This window comes from Panthera tigris, chromosome D1, assembly GCF_018350195.1.
Source record: "Panthera tigris isolate Pti1 chromosome D1, P.tigris_Pti1_mat1.1, whole genome shotgun sequence".
NCBI lineage: Eukaryota > Metazoa > Chordata > Mammalia > Carnivora > Felidae > Panthera > Panthera tigris.
Window position 1 is genome coordinate 20877566 of NC_056669.1, and position 20809 is coordinate 20898374.

The following is a 20809-nucleotide window of genomic DNA, read 5'->3' on the forward strand; positions in this document are numbered from 1 at the left end:
TAATTAAGTGTTACTTTCTATGAAGATTTTCTTTATTTAAAAAGAAATGTTTTATATTTATTTTTCAGAGTGAGAGAGAGCATGCATGTGTGAGTGGGGGAGAGGCAGAGAGAGAGGGGACATAAGATCCAAAGTGAGCTCTGCGCTGACAGCAGTGACCCCCGATGAGGGGCTTGAACTTGCGAACTGTGAGATCATGACCTGAGCTGAAGTCAGACGCTCAACCAACTGAGCCACTCAGGCGCCCCTGATGATTTTTTTCTGAACTCCTGATTTCTATGGTATCTTCAATTCCCATGGATCTAACCCTGCATATGGCTATTTTCTACCTAGATGTTCCCAATGATTTTTTGCCCCATCTCTCTCAGGTCTGGAATGTAGCAAATGGTCTGTATTCAGCTTCTTTGTCAGTCTTCTTACAGCAACACTGTTTAATTTATCTCTCCTCCCCGCTGCGTCAGGCATAAAATATATATCTGTCTGATATTCAAAATTATCTATACATTGCTTCCACCAGTATCAGAAAATCTTTATCTCCTTCAATCCCCTGAAGAAACCTCTCTTATCTAGGGATGCTGTTTGCCTCATCTTCTCTGCAATTTGCTCTAATCTCTCCCTGATCTCCTCACTGCCTTCCATTTTTGAACATGAATGAAATTCCTTTAATCTCTCACAAATTTACTCTCTGTAGTGAAGTTGGGACATTAATTCCTCTACAAGCCCTTTATGAATATTTTATCTCACACTGATTTATTCATACCTGAAATCCCTAGTGTTCATGGTAATTATGCATAAACACCCAAGCATGTGGTGCCTTGGACTACTTGGATGTTCCATGAGCATATGTCATGTCTTCCTAAGAGAAACACGCCTTCTCCAGTTTCCCATGAGCATTTTGGGGATTAAACAGTGGAAATGTTAAGGAGCCAACTTTAGTTTGATTTTTATAAACTTAAGTTTAACTCCCTGGTCAGGCAGTTATTAGCTGAGAGAGAGGGATCATGGTACTTAATTTCTCTGTTCTTCCAGTTGTCAAATTAACCATGGGGATATCATTATTATTTTACTTAAATAAATTATTATTTAACAATGGCGATATCATTATTATTTACTTAGATAATTATTATTTTACTTAGAATGCAGTAGGACACATAACATATGACCTATGTTTCTTTATACTCACTAGTTTATTCAATGTAGTAATTTTTCCCATTATGCTCCTAAACACCCCCCCCCCCCCCTGCAATTATATAGTTTCTGTTTGAATGAATTCAGTGATGAAGCAATCATTATTTTGCAAGAAAGTCCATTCCAATGTTGGGTAGATCAATATATATAATGTCCTTTATATCAGTGGTAGATAGGGATCCCTGATATTTCAACCAATTTAGTTGCGATTTTCTCTCTCCATATTCATTGAAATGGATATGATTTAAAAAAAAGATAAGAGGTAACAAGTGTTACTGAATGTAGAGAAACTAAAACTTGTATATATTGCTAGTGAAAATGCAAAATAGTATAGCCACTTTGGAAAACAGCTTGGCAGTTTCTTAAAAAGTTAAACATGACCCTAGGACCCAGCAGTTGCACTACTAATTATTTATCTAAGGGATACAGGTGTGCTGTTTTGAAGGGACATATGCACCTCAATGTTTATAGCAGCACTATCGACAAGTGTGGAAAGAGCCCAAATGTCCATGGATGGATGAATAGATAAAGAAGATGTGATATATGTATACAATGGAGTACTACTCGGCAATCAAAAAGAATGAAATCTTGCCATTTGCAACTATGTGGATGGAACTGGAGGGTATTACACTAAGCAAAATTAGCCAATCAGAGAAAAACAAATATCATATGACTTCACTCATATGAGGACTTTAAGAGACAAAACAGGTGAACATAAGGGAAGGGAAACAAAAATAACATAAAAACAGGGAGGGGGACAAAACAGAAGAGACTCATAAATATGGAGAACAAACTGAGGGTTACTGGAGGGGTTGTGGGAGGGGGGATGGGCTAAATGGGTAAGGGACATTAAGGAATCTACTCCTGAAATCACTGTTGCACTATATGCTAACTAATTTGGATGTAAATTTATTTTATTTTATTTTTTTTTTAACGTTTATTTATTTTTGAGACAGAGAGAGACAGAGCATGAATGGGGGAGGGTCAGAGAGAGAGGGAGACAGAATCTGAAACAGGCTCCAGGCTCTGAGCCATCAGCCCAGAGCCCGACGCGGGGCTCGAACTCACGGACCGCGAGATCGTGACCTGAGCCAAAGTCGGACGCCCAACCGACTGAGCCACCCAGGCGCCCCATGGATGTAAATTTAAAAAAAAATTTAAAAAAAGTTAAACATGAATTTACCTAATGATCTAGCATTTCCATTTTTAGGAATCTACAGAAGAGAGAGGACTTGTGTCCAAATAACCTTGAATGTTTATGGAATTACTCGTAATAGCCAAAGCCTGGAAACAATCATGTTTATTGTTCATTGTTGAATGGATTTAAGAAAAAAGAGTATAGTCATGCAATGAACTATCACTTAGCAACAAAAAGGAACAAAGTATTAATGCACAAAAATGGATAGAAATAAAAAACAGTGTGCTAAGTGAGAGAAGCCAGACACAAAGGTCACATATTGTATGCTTCCATTCTGATGAAATGTCCCGTAAAGACAAGTCTATAAAGAGAGAAAGAAGATTAGTGGTTGTCTAGGACCGGGCTGAGACAGGGAATGACCACAAATGGTCGGACAGATTTTTCTGAAGTGATGGAAATGTTCTAAAATTGGATTGTGATAATAGTTGTACCACTTTGTAAATTTAATAATCACCATTGAATCGTATATTTAACCAGGTTAATTGAATGGTTGCAATGTACATTTTAATGAGCTGTTAAAAAGAAAGAAACCTAAAGAAGGAAAATGTGCTGATTGACACAAAACATGACTTAAATGGAAAGAAAGATACCGTTTGCTCAATCTGGGTATAAAAAATATTTAAATTCCTTCTAAAATTTAAAAGAGTTTATTTTGAAATATTACATTTACAGGAAAGTTAAAAAATGAATAAGTCACAGAAATAAAAGGCATAGCATAGAGAATATAGTCAACGGTGCTGTAATGGTGTTGTATGGTGACAGATGGTAGCCAGACTTGGGAGCACAGCATAATGGATAAACTTATTGAATCACTATGTTGTACACCTGAAACTAATATAATGTTATGTATAAACTATACTCAAATAAAAACTAGAATAAAGTTAACATATTCTTTGAGCCACCTTCTCCTAATGTTACCAATTTATAAGCTGTAGTAAAATTATAAAAGTCAGGAAATTGACAGTATCATACTATAAACTCAACTACAGACTATATTAAAATGGCACCGGTGTTTCATCAATTTCCTTTTCCTACTCAGGATCCAGCACAGGATCTTAGTCTTCTCCAACCTGTGTTAGTCCTTATTCTTTTTTTTTTTTTTTTTTTTTTTTTACGTTTAGTTATTTATTTTCAGAGAGAGAGAGAGGGAGAAAGAGAATCCCAAGCAGGTTCCATGCAGTTAAGTGCAGAGGCCCACATGGGGCTCAATTCCATGAACCCTGAGATCATGACCTGAGCTGAAATCAAGAATTGGATGTTTAACTGCCATCAAGATGCCCCAGTCCTTATTCTTTCATTGTGGTTAATGACCTTTATTTTTTGGGTGAGTAATGGTCAATTATTTCATACAATGTCTCTCAATTTGGGTAGGGATGATGCTTTCTCCTGAGTAGGTAGAGCTTATGCATTTTTGACAATAATACCACAGAAACGATGTTATATCCTTTTCCGGGCATCATTTCAGAGTTATACATGGTGCCACTATATCTTGTTATTGGTTATGTTAACTGTCTTGTGGAGGAGATACTTTTACACTATGCTTAAATTCTGTATCTCGTCAAACTGTCACTCACTGATTTTAGCATACATTTGTGTATTTTGCCTGAAAATATTATTACTCTGTTGTTTGCCTATGGTGATTTTTTTTTCAGTATTTATATATTTTTGAGAGACAGAGAGACAGAGCACGAGTGGGGTAGGGGCAGAGAGAGAGGAAGACACAGAATCCGAAGCAGGCTCCAGGCTCTGAGCTGTCAGCACAGAGTCCGACACGGGGCTCAACTCATGAGCTGTGAGATCATGACCTGAGCCAAAGTCGGAAGCTTAACTGCTGAGCCACCCAGGCACCCTGCCTAATGGTGATTTTTAAAAAAATTTCCCTCGATCTTCTACATCATTAATTGGAATTTCTGTAAGGAAGAGCTGTTTCTTCTTCCCCATTATTTATTTATTCAATTGTTTACATCAGTAGGGACTCATGGATATATTTTTTTTATTGTGAGATTAAATATAATCCAATATGATAACTATTTATTTTGTTATTCAAATTATGCTAGCTTTGGCCATTTGGAGCTCCTTCAATGTGTCACCTTGTCTTATTGACAGGTTCCATCTATTTCATATACTTCCTCATTTCCTGGCACAACAAGATGTTTCAAGCTCCTCTTGTATTAAGAAAGAGAGAAAGAAAGAAAGAAAGAAAGAAAGAAAGAAAGAAAGAAAGAAAGAACAAATATTGGCAAAAATGGTAGACAAATTGGAACATGCTGGTGGGAATGCAAAGTGGTACAGCCATTATGGAAAACAGTTTGGAATTTCTTCAAAAATTGTACCTGGGTTATCATATGACACAATAATTCCACTCCTATTTATACACATGAGAGAATTGAAGACATGTTCTCATGAGAACGTATATACAAATATACTATTCATAATAGCTGAAATATAGACACAATTCAAATGTCCAACTGGTGCACGGATAAAGAAAACATGATATATGCATATTATGTAATACTTTTCAGCTATAGAAAAGAATTAAGTACTGATATGCTACACATGTGAATAGTGAGTATGATTAAAATAATGAACTTCAAAAAAGAGCATGACTGTGAATATCATGTGACTGTAAATAAACCTCAAAAGCATGCTAAATGAAAGAAGTCAAACACAAAAGATCACATATATGATTACCTACATGCGTGTGAAATGGACAGAGGCAGAAAGTAGATTAGTGCATACCCGAGGCTCAGGGTGGGGACAGGGACTCACTGCAAATAGGCATAAAGTGATAGAAATGCTATAAAATTAGAATATGCACACCTTGTGTAAACTTAAAAAAATGGAACTGTATGCTTTAAATGAGTAAATTTTCCTTCAATAAATCTGGTTTTAAAAAAGCCAAACACAACTTGAAATCCTCTGTATGAGGTGGTATCCCGTGTAACCAAGGGATTGTGGGTGATGGTCTCAAGGCACTAAGATACAGTGAAAGAAGTAAATGAATATGGGTTCTTTTTAAAAAAAATTTATTCATTTATTTTTTGAGAGAGAGAGAGAGAACAAGCAGGGGAGGGTCAGAGAAAGAAGAGAGAGAGAGAGAATCTCAAGCAGGCTCTGAGCTGTCAGCACAGAGCCCGACACGGGGCTCAAACCCACAAACCGTGAGATCATGACCTGAGCCAAAGTCAGACGCTTAACTGACTGAGCCACCCAGGCGCCCCAGTATGGGCTCTGGAAAGAGGGAGACTTCTATTCCAATCCAGGCTCCATGAAAGTGGAGTCCCTTGAAATTTCTGAGCCTTACTTTCCTCACATATGTAAGTGGATAAAAAAATACTTAAGCCATAAGGTTTTGCGAGGATTCCAGGTGTGCTATAGGAACTGCTGAATCATCTGCTCGCTAACTGGTCACTTTTTATAATTCCACGTCTAATATTCTACGACTTCGCGCCCATCTTTGAAGTAGCTCCACCATACACCTTTGTATTTTCTCTGCAATCACTATAGTTAATAACCTAGACATTCACAGTTGATACATTTTGATTGCTGTTAATTGGTCACGCTAATGTCTGCCACACCTCTCAATTTTTCCATATGATGCTTTCGCATTGACCGTTCTTCATTCTCCACTTAGCAAATAGAGATTCCACCATCTGAGGCACAATCAAAACTTTTCGAGGCAGGTTGGTTTCCTCTCTGTTATCTGAACACTCTCCTTCCGTGTAAATAGCCAATTCCTCTTAGTAGTGCTTGATGCTTCATTGGGTTATATGCGTATCTCCTGAAGGGCCTAGATATGTCTTTTATATTTTAGATACTCAATAAAAATAGGTGGGCGAAGACTAACAGATGCTGTCCCTAGAGCAGTGATACAAGAAGAGATTCAGAGGGGAGAGGTGAGTTCTGGAACCCACAGTTGTTAGGACAAGAGATTCTCAAAGGGATACTGGATGTGCTACTCAGGAGGAAGTGATTTACCTGCTTGTAGTTGGACCATTTGTCCCCATGACCATCTTTTCACTTAGAGTAGCTGAATAGTGCCCTTTTTTTTTACTTACCTGAGTCCAATCTTTACATTTTAATGGTTTCTTTTTCTACGTGGTCACCTCCAAGTGCGATTTGCCTCATGGAACATTTAAAGACATAGAAGATTACTCTGCAGGTCCTCAAAAGTCACTGACTTTTATCATTGCCTACTTCCTTTCTCAATGAATCTCTCAGTAGAGAGATTGCTCACTGCATTAGGCACATGGGGTATACGTAATGTCCTATCTGAGTAAATACGTTATCTCCAAGAGAGCCTGGAAAATCCCACTGAAGGTCTTGCAAAGCTTGATTTCTCCCAGACTTTTCCTATCCTGCTTTTTAAAGGGTTTTTAGAGCTGCAGATGTTGATGGGCAAGGCCTTATTTCTAGGGGGTGTGGAAAAGTTTATCAAACCTGTATAAACTATTGCGTGGAGTCCCTATTTCATTACATTGGTAGGAACACAGTAGTCCCATCCTCCACACATCCAGAGCGAGCTTTTTATAGTCCGAGCTTTATAGATTCTTCCAAAGCTTTGGATTGTGTATTCACTGAATAGTCAGAAAGGGATATTCCTGTGGTTTATGGCATGATCTTCCACAGATTTTGTCTCCTTGAATTTTTAGGAAATGTCTTCAGCACACACCCTTTCCAATCTTTTCAATGGATCAAGTTCAACACCAAAGTTCTGTTTGAATTTTTCTTTTTCATTTCAATCCAACTAGACTTCAGTTCTGAGATACAGCTCCATTTGTATCTGCTTCTTTTTTTAAATTAAAAGAATTTTTTTCAAATGTTTATTTTTGAGAAAGAGAGAGAGAGACAGAGTGTGAGCAGGGGAAGGGCAGAGAGAGAGAGAGAGAGAGAGAGAGAGGGAGACCGAATCTGAAGCAGGCTCCAGGCTCTGAGCTGTCAGCACAGAGTCCAATGTGGGACTCGAATCCACAAACCATGAGATCATGACCTGAACTGAAGTTGGATGCTTCACCCACTGAGTCACCCAGGCGCCCCCCCCCCCGTATCTGCATCTTAATTTTTATAACCGTTACCATTATTCTCTTATTTCATCACAGTTGGATGATTAGAAAAATAGCCTCCTATTGTTATGCCCAGAATTCGTGATCCCCAAAGACCACTAGGGAGCCGAGTCCGATGCAAAAGCAAAGAGCCTTTATTCGAGCTAGCTCGAGCTCAATCCCCTACCTGCACCGATGCAGCAGTGAGATACCAGGGAAAGAGAGCGAGTTTCAAAAGGACAAAGGTTTTATTGGGGCCTAGGGGCAGTTGGTGAGGTAATGGCTATGGCCTCAGCCGATTGGCTGGGGAAGGGTCCTGGGGAAGGGTCCGAGTCCTGTTAGGCAGGTGAGGGGGGGGGGTTACTCAAGGGGAGGAGGTGTGGTCAAGGTGAAGGACACAGAACAAGATGGAGTCGGCCGGCGTAGGCCCACCCTTTCACTATAAGGTTTCCTCAGTTCTCATCTCTCTCCTTTAATGATTCACTCCATCCTGCACATCACTGCCTGATTCAATCCCCACTGGGTTATCTCAAACGGCCCCCCTCCCAGAAATGCTAACCACCCAACCTCACACGCTTCCTTACTATGCTGCATAACATTTTCACTTAATAATTCAAGACTATCTAAAACCTGACTACTTGTTATCTATTTATTCTTCTTTCCTACACCCTTCCTCTATTCAGTACGTTTCTCTATTCAAGTAGATTTTCTCACCCTCTCTTAAATTTACCATAACTTCCTCCCATTCTTCTCACTCTGCTCTATTTTGCCTTGAAGAAATCAACCCTCATTTTTTTTTTTTTTAAAGTAGGCTCAACACCCAGCATGGAGCCCAACATGGGGCTTGAACTCACAACGCTGAGATCAAGATCTGGGTGAAAATCAAGAGTCAGACGCTTCACTGACTGAGCCACGTAGGCGCCTCTCAATCTTCATTTTTTATCTACTAATGTCTTCATTAGCTTCAAAAAGCTTCTTAGACGCTGTTGTGCATATGAGAATCTTCGGATACAAGTCTTAAGTCGGCAGGTCTGGAGGAGGGCCTGGGGTTCCGCCTTTCTGAACAGCTCCCTGTGATGCCCATGCTGCTATTTCATAGGTTGCACTTTGAGACGCAAGAATCTAAGCCACTATTTGAAATTAAGATCAAGTTTTTCTCCTCTAGGAGGTCTTTCTACTCTAAGAGTGTTTTAGCTCCTCTGGAAATCCAGCGGTATTTACAGTGTATTCTGTTAGGTGTCCCATTCCCAAACTGTCAAATGTACTACGTCATTCTTCTCCGTGTGTGTATCATACCCCCAGGAAGAAGGACTGTGCTACCTATGTTTGTGCTTTCCAGAAGCATCTTTGAAAGAGCACAGAGAAAAGGGCATGAACTTTGGAGTCAGATGGACTTGGGCTGATATCTTATCATCATCACTTATTGGCAGGAAGGCTCAACTCCTCATCTCATGCTCAGTATGTCAACTCCGCATTAAAAAATGTTTTTGTTTTTTTTTTTAAAGTAAGCTTCACACCTGGTGCGGAGCCCAATGCGGGGCTTGAACTCATGACCCTGAGATCAAGACCTGAGCTGACATCAAGAGTCAGAAGCTTAATCGACTGAGCCACCCAGGCGCCCTGCAACTCCACATTTTTAAAATGGAAATAACGATACATGATGAGTGATCTGTTAACAGTGGCCATTAACCCTGGGACATGGGACAGAGTACAACATCCTCACTTTTTCTCAACTAGTTACCCAACCCACCAATTTCCCCATGACTCTTTCAGTGTGACAATACTACTGTTTTGCAGAAAAGACTATTACACTATTGGACAGTTCATCTATATTAGAATATTCTTTACATGCAGTTTAAATAATGATATCTAACTTCTATCACTTAGTTCTATCCTGGCCCTTGGAATATAATGGAATTGTCAAACTAGGCAACAAGTGCAAATAGAAAACAAATTTTTGATAAAATTGTCCATACTATATTTTATCACTTCTGGCACGTAAGTGATGGATGAAAAAATCTGGCTACTGGCTATCGATCTTTGATATTTTTCTGTGACTCCTCTTTTCCTATTTCTCTCTTAAGAAGTTTGCCTGCACACGCCAATTTTAAGAAAATTTCATGGAAGCAGTGGGAATAGAACAATTATAGAGCTTTCGAATATTAAAATAAAAGGTAGCTTAGAGATCATCTTGCTTAACTTTATTTTACAGGTAAAGAAAATGAGTCCTAGAGAGGTTAAGTGAAGGAGAGGTAAATTGAAATGTTCTCTAAGAATTCAGAAATAAGGATAATCAGATTTTTTGCTGAATACTAAAGTTTAAAAAAAATAACACATAAGTAATCTGAGCAGATATATAAAAACATTAACTTAGAATGACTATTAGGTCATGACAGCAAAACATATAAATCAAGACATTTATAATAACATAATATATGATACACTATGATATACAGCATACAAATAACCTATAAAATATAGGTTTGTAAAATATAGGTGCATTTGTATATGCACCTAAATAAATATAATAAATAAATGCACCTAAATAAATATAATAGCTGGAAATAATCTAAATATGAATAGAAAAGATGGGAGAGTAGCCTTACTGGGTATTTAAAAGTATTTTTTTAATGCAGCTATTCAAAAAATTTGTGCTAACAGACATATATTAATGGAACCTATATTTTATATATGTGTATATATATAAGATAGATATATAAGATATATATACACATATATATAAGATATATATATACACATATATAGTGTGTATATAGATATATGTATATCATATACATATATATATGATATTCTGAAATAAGATCAAGTACATGTAAGAATTTAATATATTTAAAAGGTAGAGGGGGCGCCTGGGTGGCTCAGTTGGTTACGTGTCTGACTTCGGCTCAGGTCATGATCTCGTGGTCTGTGAGTTTGAGCCCCGTGTTGGGCTCTGTGCTGTCATAACAGCCCAGAGCCTGGAGCCTGCTTCAGATCCTATGTCTCCCTCTTTCTCTGCCCCTCCCCCACTGGCACTCTGGCTCTTTCTGTCAAAAAATAAATAAACATTAAAAAAGTTTTTTTGAAGTAGCATATTTTTTAGAGATTTTTTTAAACATTTATTCATTTTTGAGAGAAAGAGAACACACAACCAGGGGAGGGGCAGAGAGAGAGGGAGACACAGAATCCGAAGCAGGCTCCAGGATCTGAGCCGTCCGCCCAGAGCCCCACGTGGGGATTGAACCCATGAACTGTGTGGTCATGACCTGGGCCAAAGGTGGAAGCTTAACTGACTAAACCACCCAGGTGCCCCCTTAGTTACTATTTTTAACATTGGAGAAACTTGAATTCAAGTTTTGCATGAAGGTTATTTGTAACATGTAAAAAGCAATATGGGTATCAGCTCAAGGCTTAGAAGCAATAACATGTAGGTTGATGCCACAGAGAAATAGGCTTTTCATGTGGATATTTTACTTATCTTGGATCTTCTCCACAAGCTGCCATCCTTGCTGAGTTGTTTTGCCCGATCTCCATTGGAATTGAAAGAAGAAATATGGAAAAATCATGTCTGAAAGCAGGAAACTTTCTTGAGTTTCCACCTCTGCACCTAGGAGTTTCTACTCTCTGCATGGATCCTTCTTTCCTCTCTGTCTTAAAAACTCCCCGGTTGGGGCGCCTGGGTGGCGCAGTCGGTTGGGCGTCCGACTTCAGCCAGGTCACGATCTCGCAGTCCGTGAGTTTGAGCCCCGCGTCAGGCTCTGGGCTGATGGCTCAGAGCCTGGAGCCTGTTTCCGATTCTGTGTCTCCCTCTCTCTCTGCCCCTCCCCCGTTCATGCTCTGTCTCTCTCTGTCCCAAAAATAAATAAATGTTGAAAAAAAAAAAAATTAAAAAAAAAAAAAAAAAAAAAAAAAAAAAAAAAAAAAACTCCCCGGTTACGGATGTCCCATCTGGTGCCCTAAATTCTAGTGTCTTCTGCATGTCTGCAATGCCTGAGTCAGTGAGGCAGCACATCCTTGCGACCTCCCAGCCTCCACAATGCTGCCTTCATCTCTTTGTTGCGGAGCGTGTAGACGATGGGGTTAAGCAAGGGGGTGATGACAGTGTAGAAGACGGCGACCACTCCATCCAGGGGTTCCTGAGAGCCAGGGCGAAGGTAAATGAAGGTGCAGGGCACATAGTAAACAATGACAACAGTGAGGTGGGCAGCACAGGTGGAGAAGGCGTTGCGGCGTCCATCAGTGGACTGGATTTGCAGGATGGCAACCACTATATACCCATAGGAAGTGAGGATGAGCATGAAGCAGGTGAGGGCCAAGAACCCAATGTCCACAAAGGTGACCAGCTCATTGATGGTGATGTCAGCACAGGCTAGACGCAGCATGGCGGGAATGTCACAGAAGAAGTAGTCTACCTGGTTTGGGCCACAGAAGGGCAGCCGGAATATGAAGCTTGTTTGGAAAAGTGAGTGGAGGGTACCTCCCAGCCAGGTGCCCAAAGCCAGGTAATTACAGACGTTCCGGGTCATGATGGTGGCATAATGTAAAGGCTTACAGATGGCCAAAAAGCGATCATAAGCCATGAGCGTGTAAAGGAAGCATTCAGTACAGCCCAGGAAATGGAAAGAAAAGAGTTGGATTACACAGCCTCCAAAGGAGATGACCCTGCTATCCAAGACAAAGCCAGCTAGCATCTTGGGGACAATGGCAGAGGAAACGGTCACGTCCAAGAAGGAGAGATGACACAGGAACCAGTACATGGGGCGGTGGAGCCGGGTGTCCACCAAGATGGTGAAGATGATGAGCCCATTGCCAGAGACAGTGAGGGCATAGATGACCAGGAAAGCCAGGAAGAGCGGCACCCCCAGCTGCGGTGGGTGGTGCAGGCCCACCAAAATGAAGTGAGACACAGAAGTCTGGTTTCCACTGTGCATTTCCTTGCTGTTCACATCTGCTAGAAGAAGTAGCAGAAAGGAGAGCTCAAGGCCCTTTAGATTCTCTAGGCATGGAACACATATCCTGTGCTGTTCCCAAACACGGACAGAGAAGGGTCTCAGAGAGACATCTCAGAAAGAGAGATTATGCCCTAGCTCTTGTTCTCAATCATTCTGTAATCCCACCCCCAACCACCCCTCACGCCCACCTACCTGCCCAACCCTTGATTTTGGGATTCTGCTGGGTTCCATGGAGTAACTGTTTTGTCCAAGTTTAAAACCTATGTAACAGATTATCTGTATGTAATTCGGGAGAGTGAAGGAAGGAAAGACCATACACAGAGCCTTTTATGCAAGGAAGTAGTACAGTCACATAAACCCTAAATCGATTCATGAAGAAATGGCTATTCCATGGTGTTCCTAACTTTGATCTCTGCTCTGTATACCAGAGAGGTAAGTAACAGCTTATTTATTTATTTATGTATTTAATTTTATTTTTTAATGTTTATTTATTTTTGAGAGAGAGAGAGAGCGCGAGAGAGCATGAGTGGGGGAGGAACAGAGAGAGAGGGAGACACAGAATCCCAAACAGGCTTCAGAATCCAGGCTCTGAGCTGTCAGCACAAAGCCCGACTCGGGGCTAGAACTCACAAACCGTGAGATCATGACCTGAGCCGAAGCCGGACGCTCAACTGGCTGAGCCACCCAGGCGCCCCACAGCTTATTTATTTTTTAACAACAGCTCCTAATGTAGGTGTGTGCAATAAAAATCAGCATAGATTTTTAAACATGCATTGTATGGGCTACACATCGAATGGCATGGGAGCTATAAATAACTATGTTCATAAACTGTACCTCAAAAATACACATGCCATTTAAAAATCTTTCAGGATAGTGAAGAAATACCAAATCTCAACCAAAGGGGACCTGTTGTCATCTCTTCTCTCTGCTTCTGGATAAGTGCAGCCCATCTGTCAATCCACCCATCCATGCATCCGTCTATCTGTTCATTCACTAAGGAAGCATGCGTTATATCCTAAGAGCATGGCCTCAGAGGTCAGACCAGAATTAAAAATCCTAGCTCTTCCGTTTATACTCATTGGCAAACTTGGAAAACCATTTCCCCTTTCCTTGCCTAATTGTATAAGTGGGGACAATCATAGTGTCCACTTCATGGAATCATTGTAAGGATTGAATAAATTCACATAATCCACAGCAGCACTCAGTCAACATTAGTTATTATTTTCCATCCGCTATGTGGTGTGGTTCTCCGTATGAGGCAAATTCAGTCATTGCATTTGTGCCTCAGGTCTGAAGTGAATCTATGTAGTTTCCTGTAAGTTGTCCCACAGCACATCTAAGTCCCCAGATTTGAAGCAACAACACAAAGAGCCTTTTGTCCCAGGACTACAGGTGACTGGCATCAGCCACGTGAAAGGGAGAAACCAGGGACATGGCCAGAGCTCTTCCAGACACTGAGGGCCCATGTGAGGAGATCTTTCCTAATGTCACCTTCCTTCCACCCAGTTTTGCTTTTATGGTCCGTTTACCAAGTGGAGTCAAGCATCCAAAATGGCGTGTCACCTTCCTGAGGACGCAGGGTCCTCCCAGAATCCCTCAGAAGGCTTCAGGGATGTGGCATGAAATTTGATTTCTAGTTGGACCTTCTGCAGGGCAAAAGACGAAACACTGCCATCTGGCTCTTCCTTTCTCCTTCTACACCATGAATCTGTAAACTTATCCCTTCCAATATTCTTCAGTGCCACAGAGACTACTCTTATCAGTGAAAACAAGCTTTCTGGGGACTAAACAATTTCCTGGTCATGAGACTTTCCTTGTTAAACCTAGGAGAGTTCAGGGCAGACTGAGACAGGTGGTCACCCCAAGGAAGGGTCTAAACCACATAGAAACTGGATAATCGCTCACCATAGAAGTACAGAATCTATTCTGAAAGAATTTTGGAGAAAATTCGGAGAGATTTCCTAGATGCTTTCTTGATTACCAACCTTTATTAGCACCACAGTAGCCAAGGGGAAAGTGCAAAATTACTGGCATGGCCTCTAGAACAAGGAATTTTATTTTTTTATTAAAATTATTTTCTTTAACATCTATTCGTTTTTGAGACAGAAACGGAGCGTGAGTGGGGGAGGAGCAGAGAGAGAGGGAGACACAGAATCTGAAGCAGGCTCCAGGCTCCAAGCTGTCAGCACAGAGCCCGACGCAGGGCTCGAACCCACCAACCGTGGTATCATGATCTGAGCCGAAGTCGGTTGCTCAACCGACTGAGCTACCCAGGCGTCCCTAGAACAAGGAATTTTATAATACGTGTTTACTCCTCTCCTTCCTTAGCCTCCTCTCTCTGTGCTCCATCCCACAAATGTGTGCTGTCCCCAGATATTCTTTCCTATTTCTTTATACATCAGTCCCTTTACTCTAGAATGACCTTGTTCTTCAGATGCCTGAAAAATTTCCACTAATCTTTCAAGATCCCATTCATTGGTGATCCACTGAGTAAAGCCTTTTCTCAATTTCTCCCAAATGGTCACACGTTCCTTGTAGCTTCCACAGTCCTTCGTGTGTCTATAGGCTGCAATTTACCCTTCTGAGTACCTGATTTCCGCCATTAGACTGCGAGCTCCAAATGAACTCAGTCTCATTTGTTTTTCATCCCATGTTTGTGGCATATCTAGCACTGGAAGACTCTTAAATCTTTTTTTTTTTTAATGAAATTTATTGTCAAATTGCTTTCCATACAACACCCAGTGCTCCTCCCAAAAGGTGCCCTCCTCAATGCTTAAATCTTATTGAATAAATGCATTGCCTTCTGTCTGGATGCTCCTGTTAGCTCGGCACTGAATCCAGGATAATATCAGTTAGGTGTTAAATCTAGCTCCTGAAATCATAAGAATTCCATTACTGAGACTGTCACTACTTATGAGTTACAATGTTTTGAACAAGTCTTTTAATATTCTTAGTTTCAGTTTCTCCTTTGGGGACAGAGAGAGAGAGAGAGAGAGAGAGAGAGAGAGAGAGAAAGAGAGAGAGATTGAGAGCTGGCTTAGATTCCCATCCCAAACGAGGAATTACAATCTCTCCTGCATCCATATCAACTCACCTTTCAAATTTAGTTTTTAAATTTGGTTCTTACACAGAGAAGATCAACTTTCCTGCTAGCTTCAATCCTCTTTTGTACTCTACTTTTTTTTATTGTCTCCCTGCTTCCCTGCCATCTCTATCCTCTTTCATTTTTATAGTTTCTTGTTCTCTCTACACAGAAATAATGTCTCCCCTGGGAAAACAAAAAAATGCCCGCCTTTACCTATTAGAAACGAAAACTGCCACCGTTACGTGGTGTAGACTATTTAGTCAGGATCACATGATATTATCAATATATGATATTTTCATCTATGTGATGGGGAAAAAAAGTAGTCTCCATAAGCGGTCTTGGGGAAAAGGACATTAGAACCCATATACTAGCTTTCTCTGGCCATTTCAAACCCTGTATGAGCTGAACTAGGCTTAAGGTAGACCCTGAAGCTCATCTGGGTCAGAAAACTCTGAGAGGTGAACTGGTCTTTGGTGAGTAGAGTGTGAAGGTCCTTCCCTCCCCACCATGTATGTGTAAAGCACATGCCGTTAGGAAATCTTGGCTGTCTTCTGTTTTCCCAAAACCTCTCACATACTTTTAATAAATATGTATGTCAGAAGAATTTCCATTACTACACCTCTGCCTCCCTTCTGGAGTCTTCTCTTCTGAAGGCCACCACCTGGCTGTGAATCTGCTATGAGGTCATGGTCTGTCGCTTGCTTCAGCTTCTTGCTCTTTGCTGTTCCTGTGGAAGCACCTTTTTGAGCTGGACAGATTCCCAGGGCTCCTCTGACATGCCCCTACTTGGTTTTGTCACTGTGTTTTTTTTTCTGTGCAGTTCTCTGGGCTCATCCCTCCTCTGCGTAGCCTTTTTGAAAGTGTTGGCAGCGATGTCCCCGGGCTTTGATCTCTGGAGTCTCAACTTTCTGTCAAGCAGCTTCTTCCTTCCTTCCTGTAGTCCCCATGGGGTAGGGGTTGGGCTGACATCACTTCTGCTTCACCCTTCAGGGGCAATTAACTTGCATGAAAACAAGTTGCAGTGGGCTTTGTTAAGAGCAAAATGTTTGCTAAGTCTATTCCAGGAAGTTGACCTAGTTGCTAGTAGTGTCTCTGTAGCTTGGGATTCTGCTAGGAGCACACACTTGATTAGGAGTCAGGAAGGATCACTCCTTCTATTTCTCACCTGTAAATTGGAGATAATGTTGCCTTATCTGTTTATGCCATAAAGATGTGGGGATGGAATCTGAAAGAACTTTAAAGCCAAAGATGCTACATGAATGCCATATGTTAATTACTTACAAGTGCCCTTTGAATTTCACTCAGATTGAAAAAGTACATCTCTAGGAGAGGCAACACTGTTTCAGGCAGAAATGTCTTGATCACCCAATATGCAAATAAGCTAGATGGAGTATAAAATTTTGGCAATCCCTTAAAAGTCAAACACACTTAGATTAGACCAGGAAGGACTTTTAGAGAAATGGTCTAGAGCACACCCCCGTATACACTTAAAAAAAACTGAATTCTAAAGAGAATAAGGACTCTTTCCAAGGTGAGATTGTACTGTGTAGGTAGCAGATAAAAATCCCCTACAAGTCTAGGTAGATCTATGACAAAGAATCCCCCATGTATGAGAATAGAGGAGCTTTAGTTCTGGAATACTGCTGGGCAAACTATAGATCAATAAATATCTGTTGTAAAAGTTTTTGTTTTTTTAGTATGTTTTAATTATTTACTTTGAACCACTGTTGGTGTGGAAATTTTAAGTAATGTGTTGTGAGACACCACTTTGCACTTGGTCTGTTTTTTGCACGAGCCATTCTCCATTTTAAAAATTACATAAACTCAGGGGCGCCTGGGCGGCTCAGTCGGTTGGGCGTCTGACTTCAGCTCAGGTCATGATCTCACGGTTCATGGGTTCGAGACCTGCCTTGGGCTCTGTGCTGACAGCTCAGAGCCTGAAGCCTGCTTCGGATTCTGTGTCTCCCTCTCTCTCTGTTCCTCCCCCACTCATGCTCTGTCTCTCCCTTAAAAAATAAATAAACATTAAAAAAATTTTTAAAAATTACATAAAATCAGTATCAGGTATTTCAGCTTGTACTTATCAGTACCTTTTCCTATTATAAGGATACGATTTCCTAGTTTTCCTATACTTCTTCATGATACAGATTTTAAGTCATATTTGGGGTTCTGCTAAGGGAGAATTCGACATATAGAGAGAAAGTGGAAGGAATTTAGGAATCCAAACACTTCTTTGTCCCCCTGTCAAAGGGAACTTTTTAAGTTCTGTGATATTCCTGATAGGAATAAATAGTTACATAGAATAATACGAGGCAAAAGAATACTTGATTGCAAATTGGGGCTTTGGTTCTAAATTCTGGTGTGGATCCTTGGCCTTGGAATGTCAGGAAAGATATTTTATGTATATTAGGGAGCCTACGTGGTGGTTTTCGCACTCCACAACTCCTTTTCTTCACAACTGATTTTCTTTATGGATGGGGTCATAGAAGATCTCTGCAGGGGAGGGGGGGGTGGTGGTGGCAAATTCTAATATAAGTAACAACTTATGGGAAGGGTCTAAGAAGTTGGAATCTGCATATTTTCTTTGTTTTAATAATTGGTTTAAAGTTTATTTTTATTTATTTGGAGAAAGAGATAGAAAGCGAGCAGGGGAGGGGCAGAGAGAGAGGGAGACAGAATCCCAAGTAGGCTCCACACCATCAGCACACATCCTGATGTGGGGCTTGAACTCAGGAACCATGAGGTCATGACCCGAGGCAAAATTAAGAGTTGGACACTTAACCCACTGAGCCACCCAGGCGCCTCTCTCCTGAAACTTCTGTGATTCCTTTCCTTGATTTTCTTTTGTAAGCTTACCAAATATGTGTTCATTCCTATTTTGAACTTTGTATCAGTGGAATCATCCAGCAGTATTCTTACTTAAAAATGATGCTTTTGAGACTCACTGATTTTCATGACTTGCTTTATCTGCCTTTTTTTTCTTACTTCTGTGGTATTTCTTTTATGAACAAAGCACATTTTTCTTCTCCCTCTCCATTCACACTCTTCTCTTTCCAAACAGCGCTTGAGTTGTGAATATTTTTTTTTTTCTACACGTAAGCAGAGCTGGATATGTGATAGGAAACACATATGTACAAATCTATGTAGGTCGCTGGAGAGGCACTGCTGGGCCACACAGTATACAGATTTGTAACTGTATTGAAAATCTAGCATTCATACCAATATGCACGTTAACTAGGAGAGTAAGAGGGCTCTTGCGGTCCACATTCTTGCTAGTACTTGGTATATACACAGTTGTCACATTTAAAAAAAAATCCTTATTTAATTTTGAGAGGGGGGAAGGGTCGGGGGAGGGGACAGGGGGTCTGAAGCAGGCTCTGTGCTGACAGCGGTGAGCCGGATGTGGGACTCGAACTCATGAACCGTGAGATCATGACCTGAGCAGAAGCCAGAGGCTTAACTGACTGATCCGCCCAGGTGCCCCACCGTTGACACATTTTAAAATCTAATCTTGAAAGTATGAAATTATATGTTATCGTAGCTTTAACATGCATTTCCCTGATTACTAAGGAGGTTGAGCATGCTTTCCTTGTTTTTTTTTCAACCTTTCTAATTTTCCATTTTTCTGGAAAGCCTATGTGCCTTTTGTCTATTATATTTATTTGTATTTATTTTTACTTCTTGCTGTATATATTTTTCTGTATTACAACTACTAATACTTTTTATTTTCTCCTTAGTTTATGTGTAGTATTTTCTCTTAAGATGTAATTTACCCCTTCTCTGTCTTTAGGATGTTTTCGATAATTCAACAATAACAAAATTAAGAATTTTTACTTAGTTCTTGTTGTGTCTTTTTTAAGTGTTTATCTAAATTCCAGTTAGTTAATAAACAGTGTAATGGTTAATAAACAGTGTAATGTTGGTTTCAGATGTACAATTTAGTGATTCATCACTTACGTACAACACACGGCACTTATCACAAGTGCCCTTCTTATTCCCCATCACCTTACTATCCAGCAGTTTCATTACTAGGTATTTACCCAAAGAATACAAAAAAATGCTAATCCGAGGGGAAACATGCACGTTGATGTTTATGGTAGCATTATCTATAATAGCTAACTTATGGAAAGAGCCCTAATGTCCGTCGCCTGGTGAGTGGAGAAAAGAAGAGGTGGAATAAATATATACAAAATTTATATTTATATAAATTTATAAATAAATTTATAAATTTATAAATAAATATATTCAGCCATAAAAAAGAATGATATTTTTGTGTCTTTTAAAAAGAATTTTTTCTACACCATGAATTTATTTATTCCAAGTTAACTTTTATCAGGGGACAGGTACTGTTTTGGATCACGGTTATTGGGTAACAATTTAACTTTAGTGGCTGTGCGCTCACAGACTCAGAGGCTACTGTGTCGGTAACATCGTGCCAATAGGAGCTGGTGAGTGGGAAATAGAAGATAAAATCCAGATGCCCTGCAAATTTGTATGTGTACCACACCGTGAGAGGAAAACCTATGGAAACAAACTGCCACGTCAGTGACATTTCTGGCCATCTAGTTGCCTTGGGGTGAGTTAGGCTAGTCTACAAAATCTGTTCCAGTTTTGACAACGTTCAGGAAAGTCAGCTTGTACTGTGCTCACGTTTTTTATTTCATGTTACTCCGGAAGTACCAAATAGGTAGTTCAAAGCCTCTGTATGATGTAATGACATAGGATGAAGGATATGAGTTCCCTGGTCTTCTTATTTCCACATGGAGGGTTTCATTTTCTTGACACATTGCATGATGAATAATATTTGGCGTGTCATACAAAATTGTGGAATTACTGGCTTTCCCCCCCCCGCTGAAAAAATATTTGCACTAACGCATAGGGCGGTAATTTTCTACTTTGCCTTCTTCCTCACTCAGACAGTGAATCTCGATAATTCTAAGGAATGCCTCTGCATATAACAACAGTAGGAGGTAAAAATTAATCATAAACGACTGCAGCATTAATTGGCAAGATCAATACCTGTTCGTGTCTTGCGGAAATAACGGTGTGATTCACCCCATTGGCAGCATTGACATGCTGAGTTTCCTGATAAGAAAATGTGTCGAAGAAGACAGAAGTCCTAATGTTAGCTACTACCTCACAGTCAGTTGCAAAGTAAGTCTGGTACCTTCTACATGTATTTCTACAATGCTTTTGTGTGTGTTTATTTCCATGTTTTACTTTCCTCCCCTCTATTTTTATATTATATTATTACTCCATTATTATATTTAAGACGTATTCGTGGCGATTTTACCATTTTGCCCATAGGGCACACCACGTTGAGTTAGGATTGCCTCAGACCAGA

General features: G+C 40.2%; 1 protein-coding gene across 1 annotated transcript; it reads right to left on the reverse strand.

Moving 5' to 3' along the window:
- Nucleotides 1-11423: 11423 nt before the first annotated feature.
- On the reverse strand, nt 11424-12374 carry LOC102962387 (olfactory receptor 10G6). Its single transcript, XM_015538919.2, has one exon. It carries the CDS (start codon nt 12357-12359, stop codon nt 11424-11426), a length of 936 nt encoding a protein of 311 aa, XP_015394405.2. The 5' UTR covers nt 12360-12374.
- Between the last annotated feature and the right edge of the window lie 8435 nt (nt 12375-20809).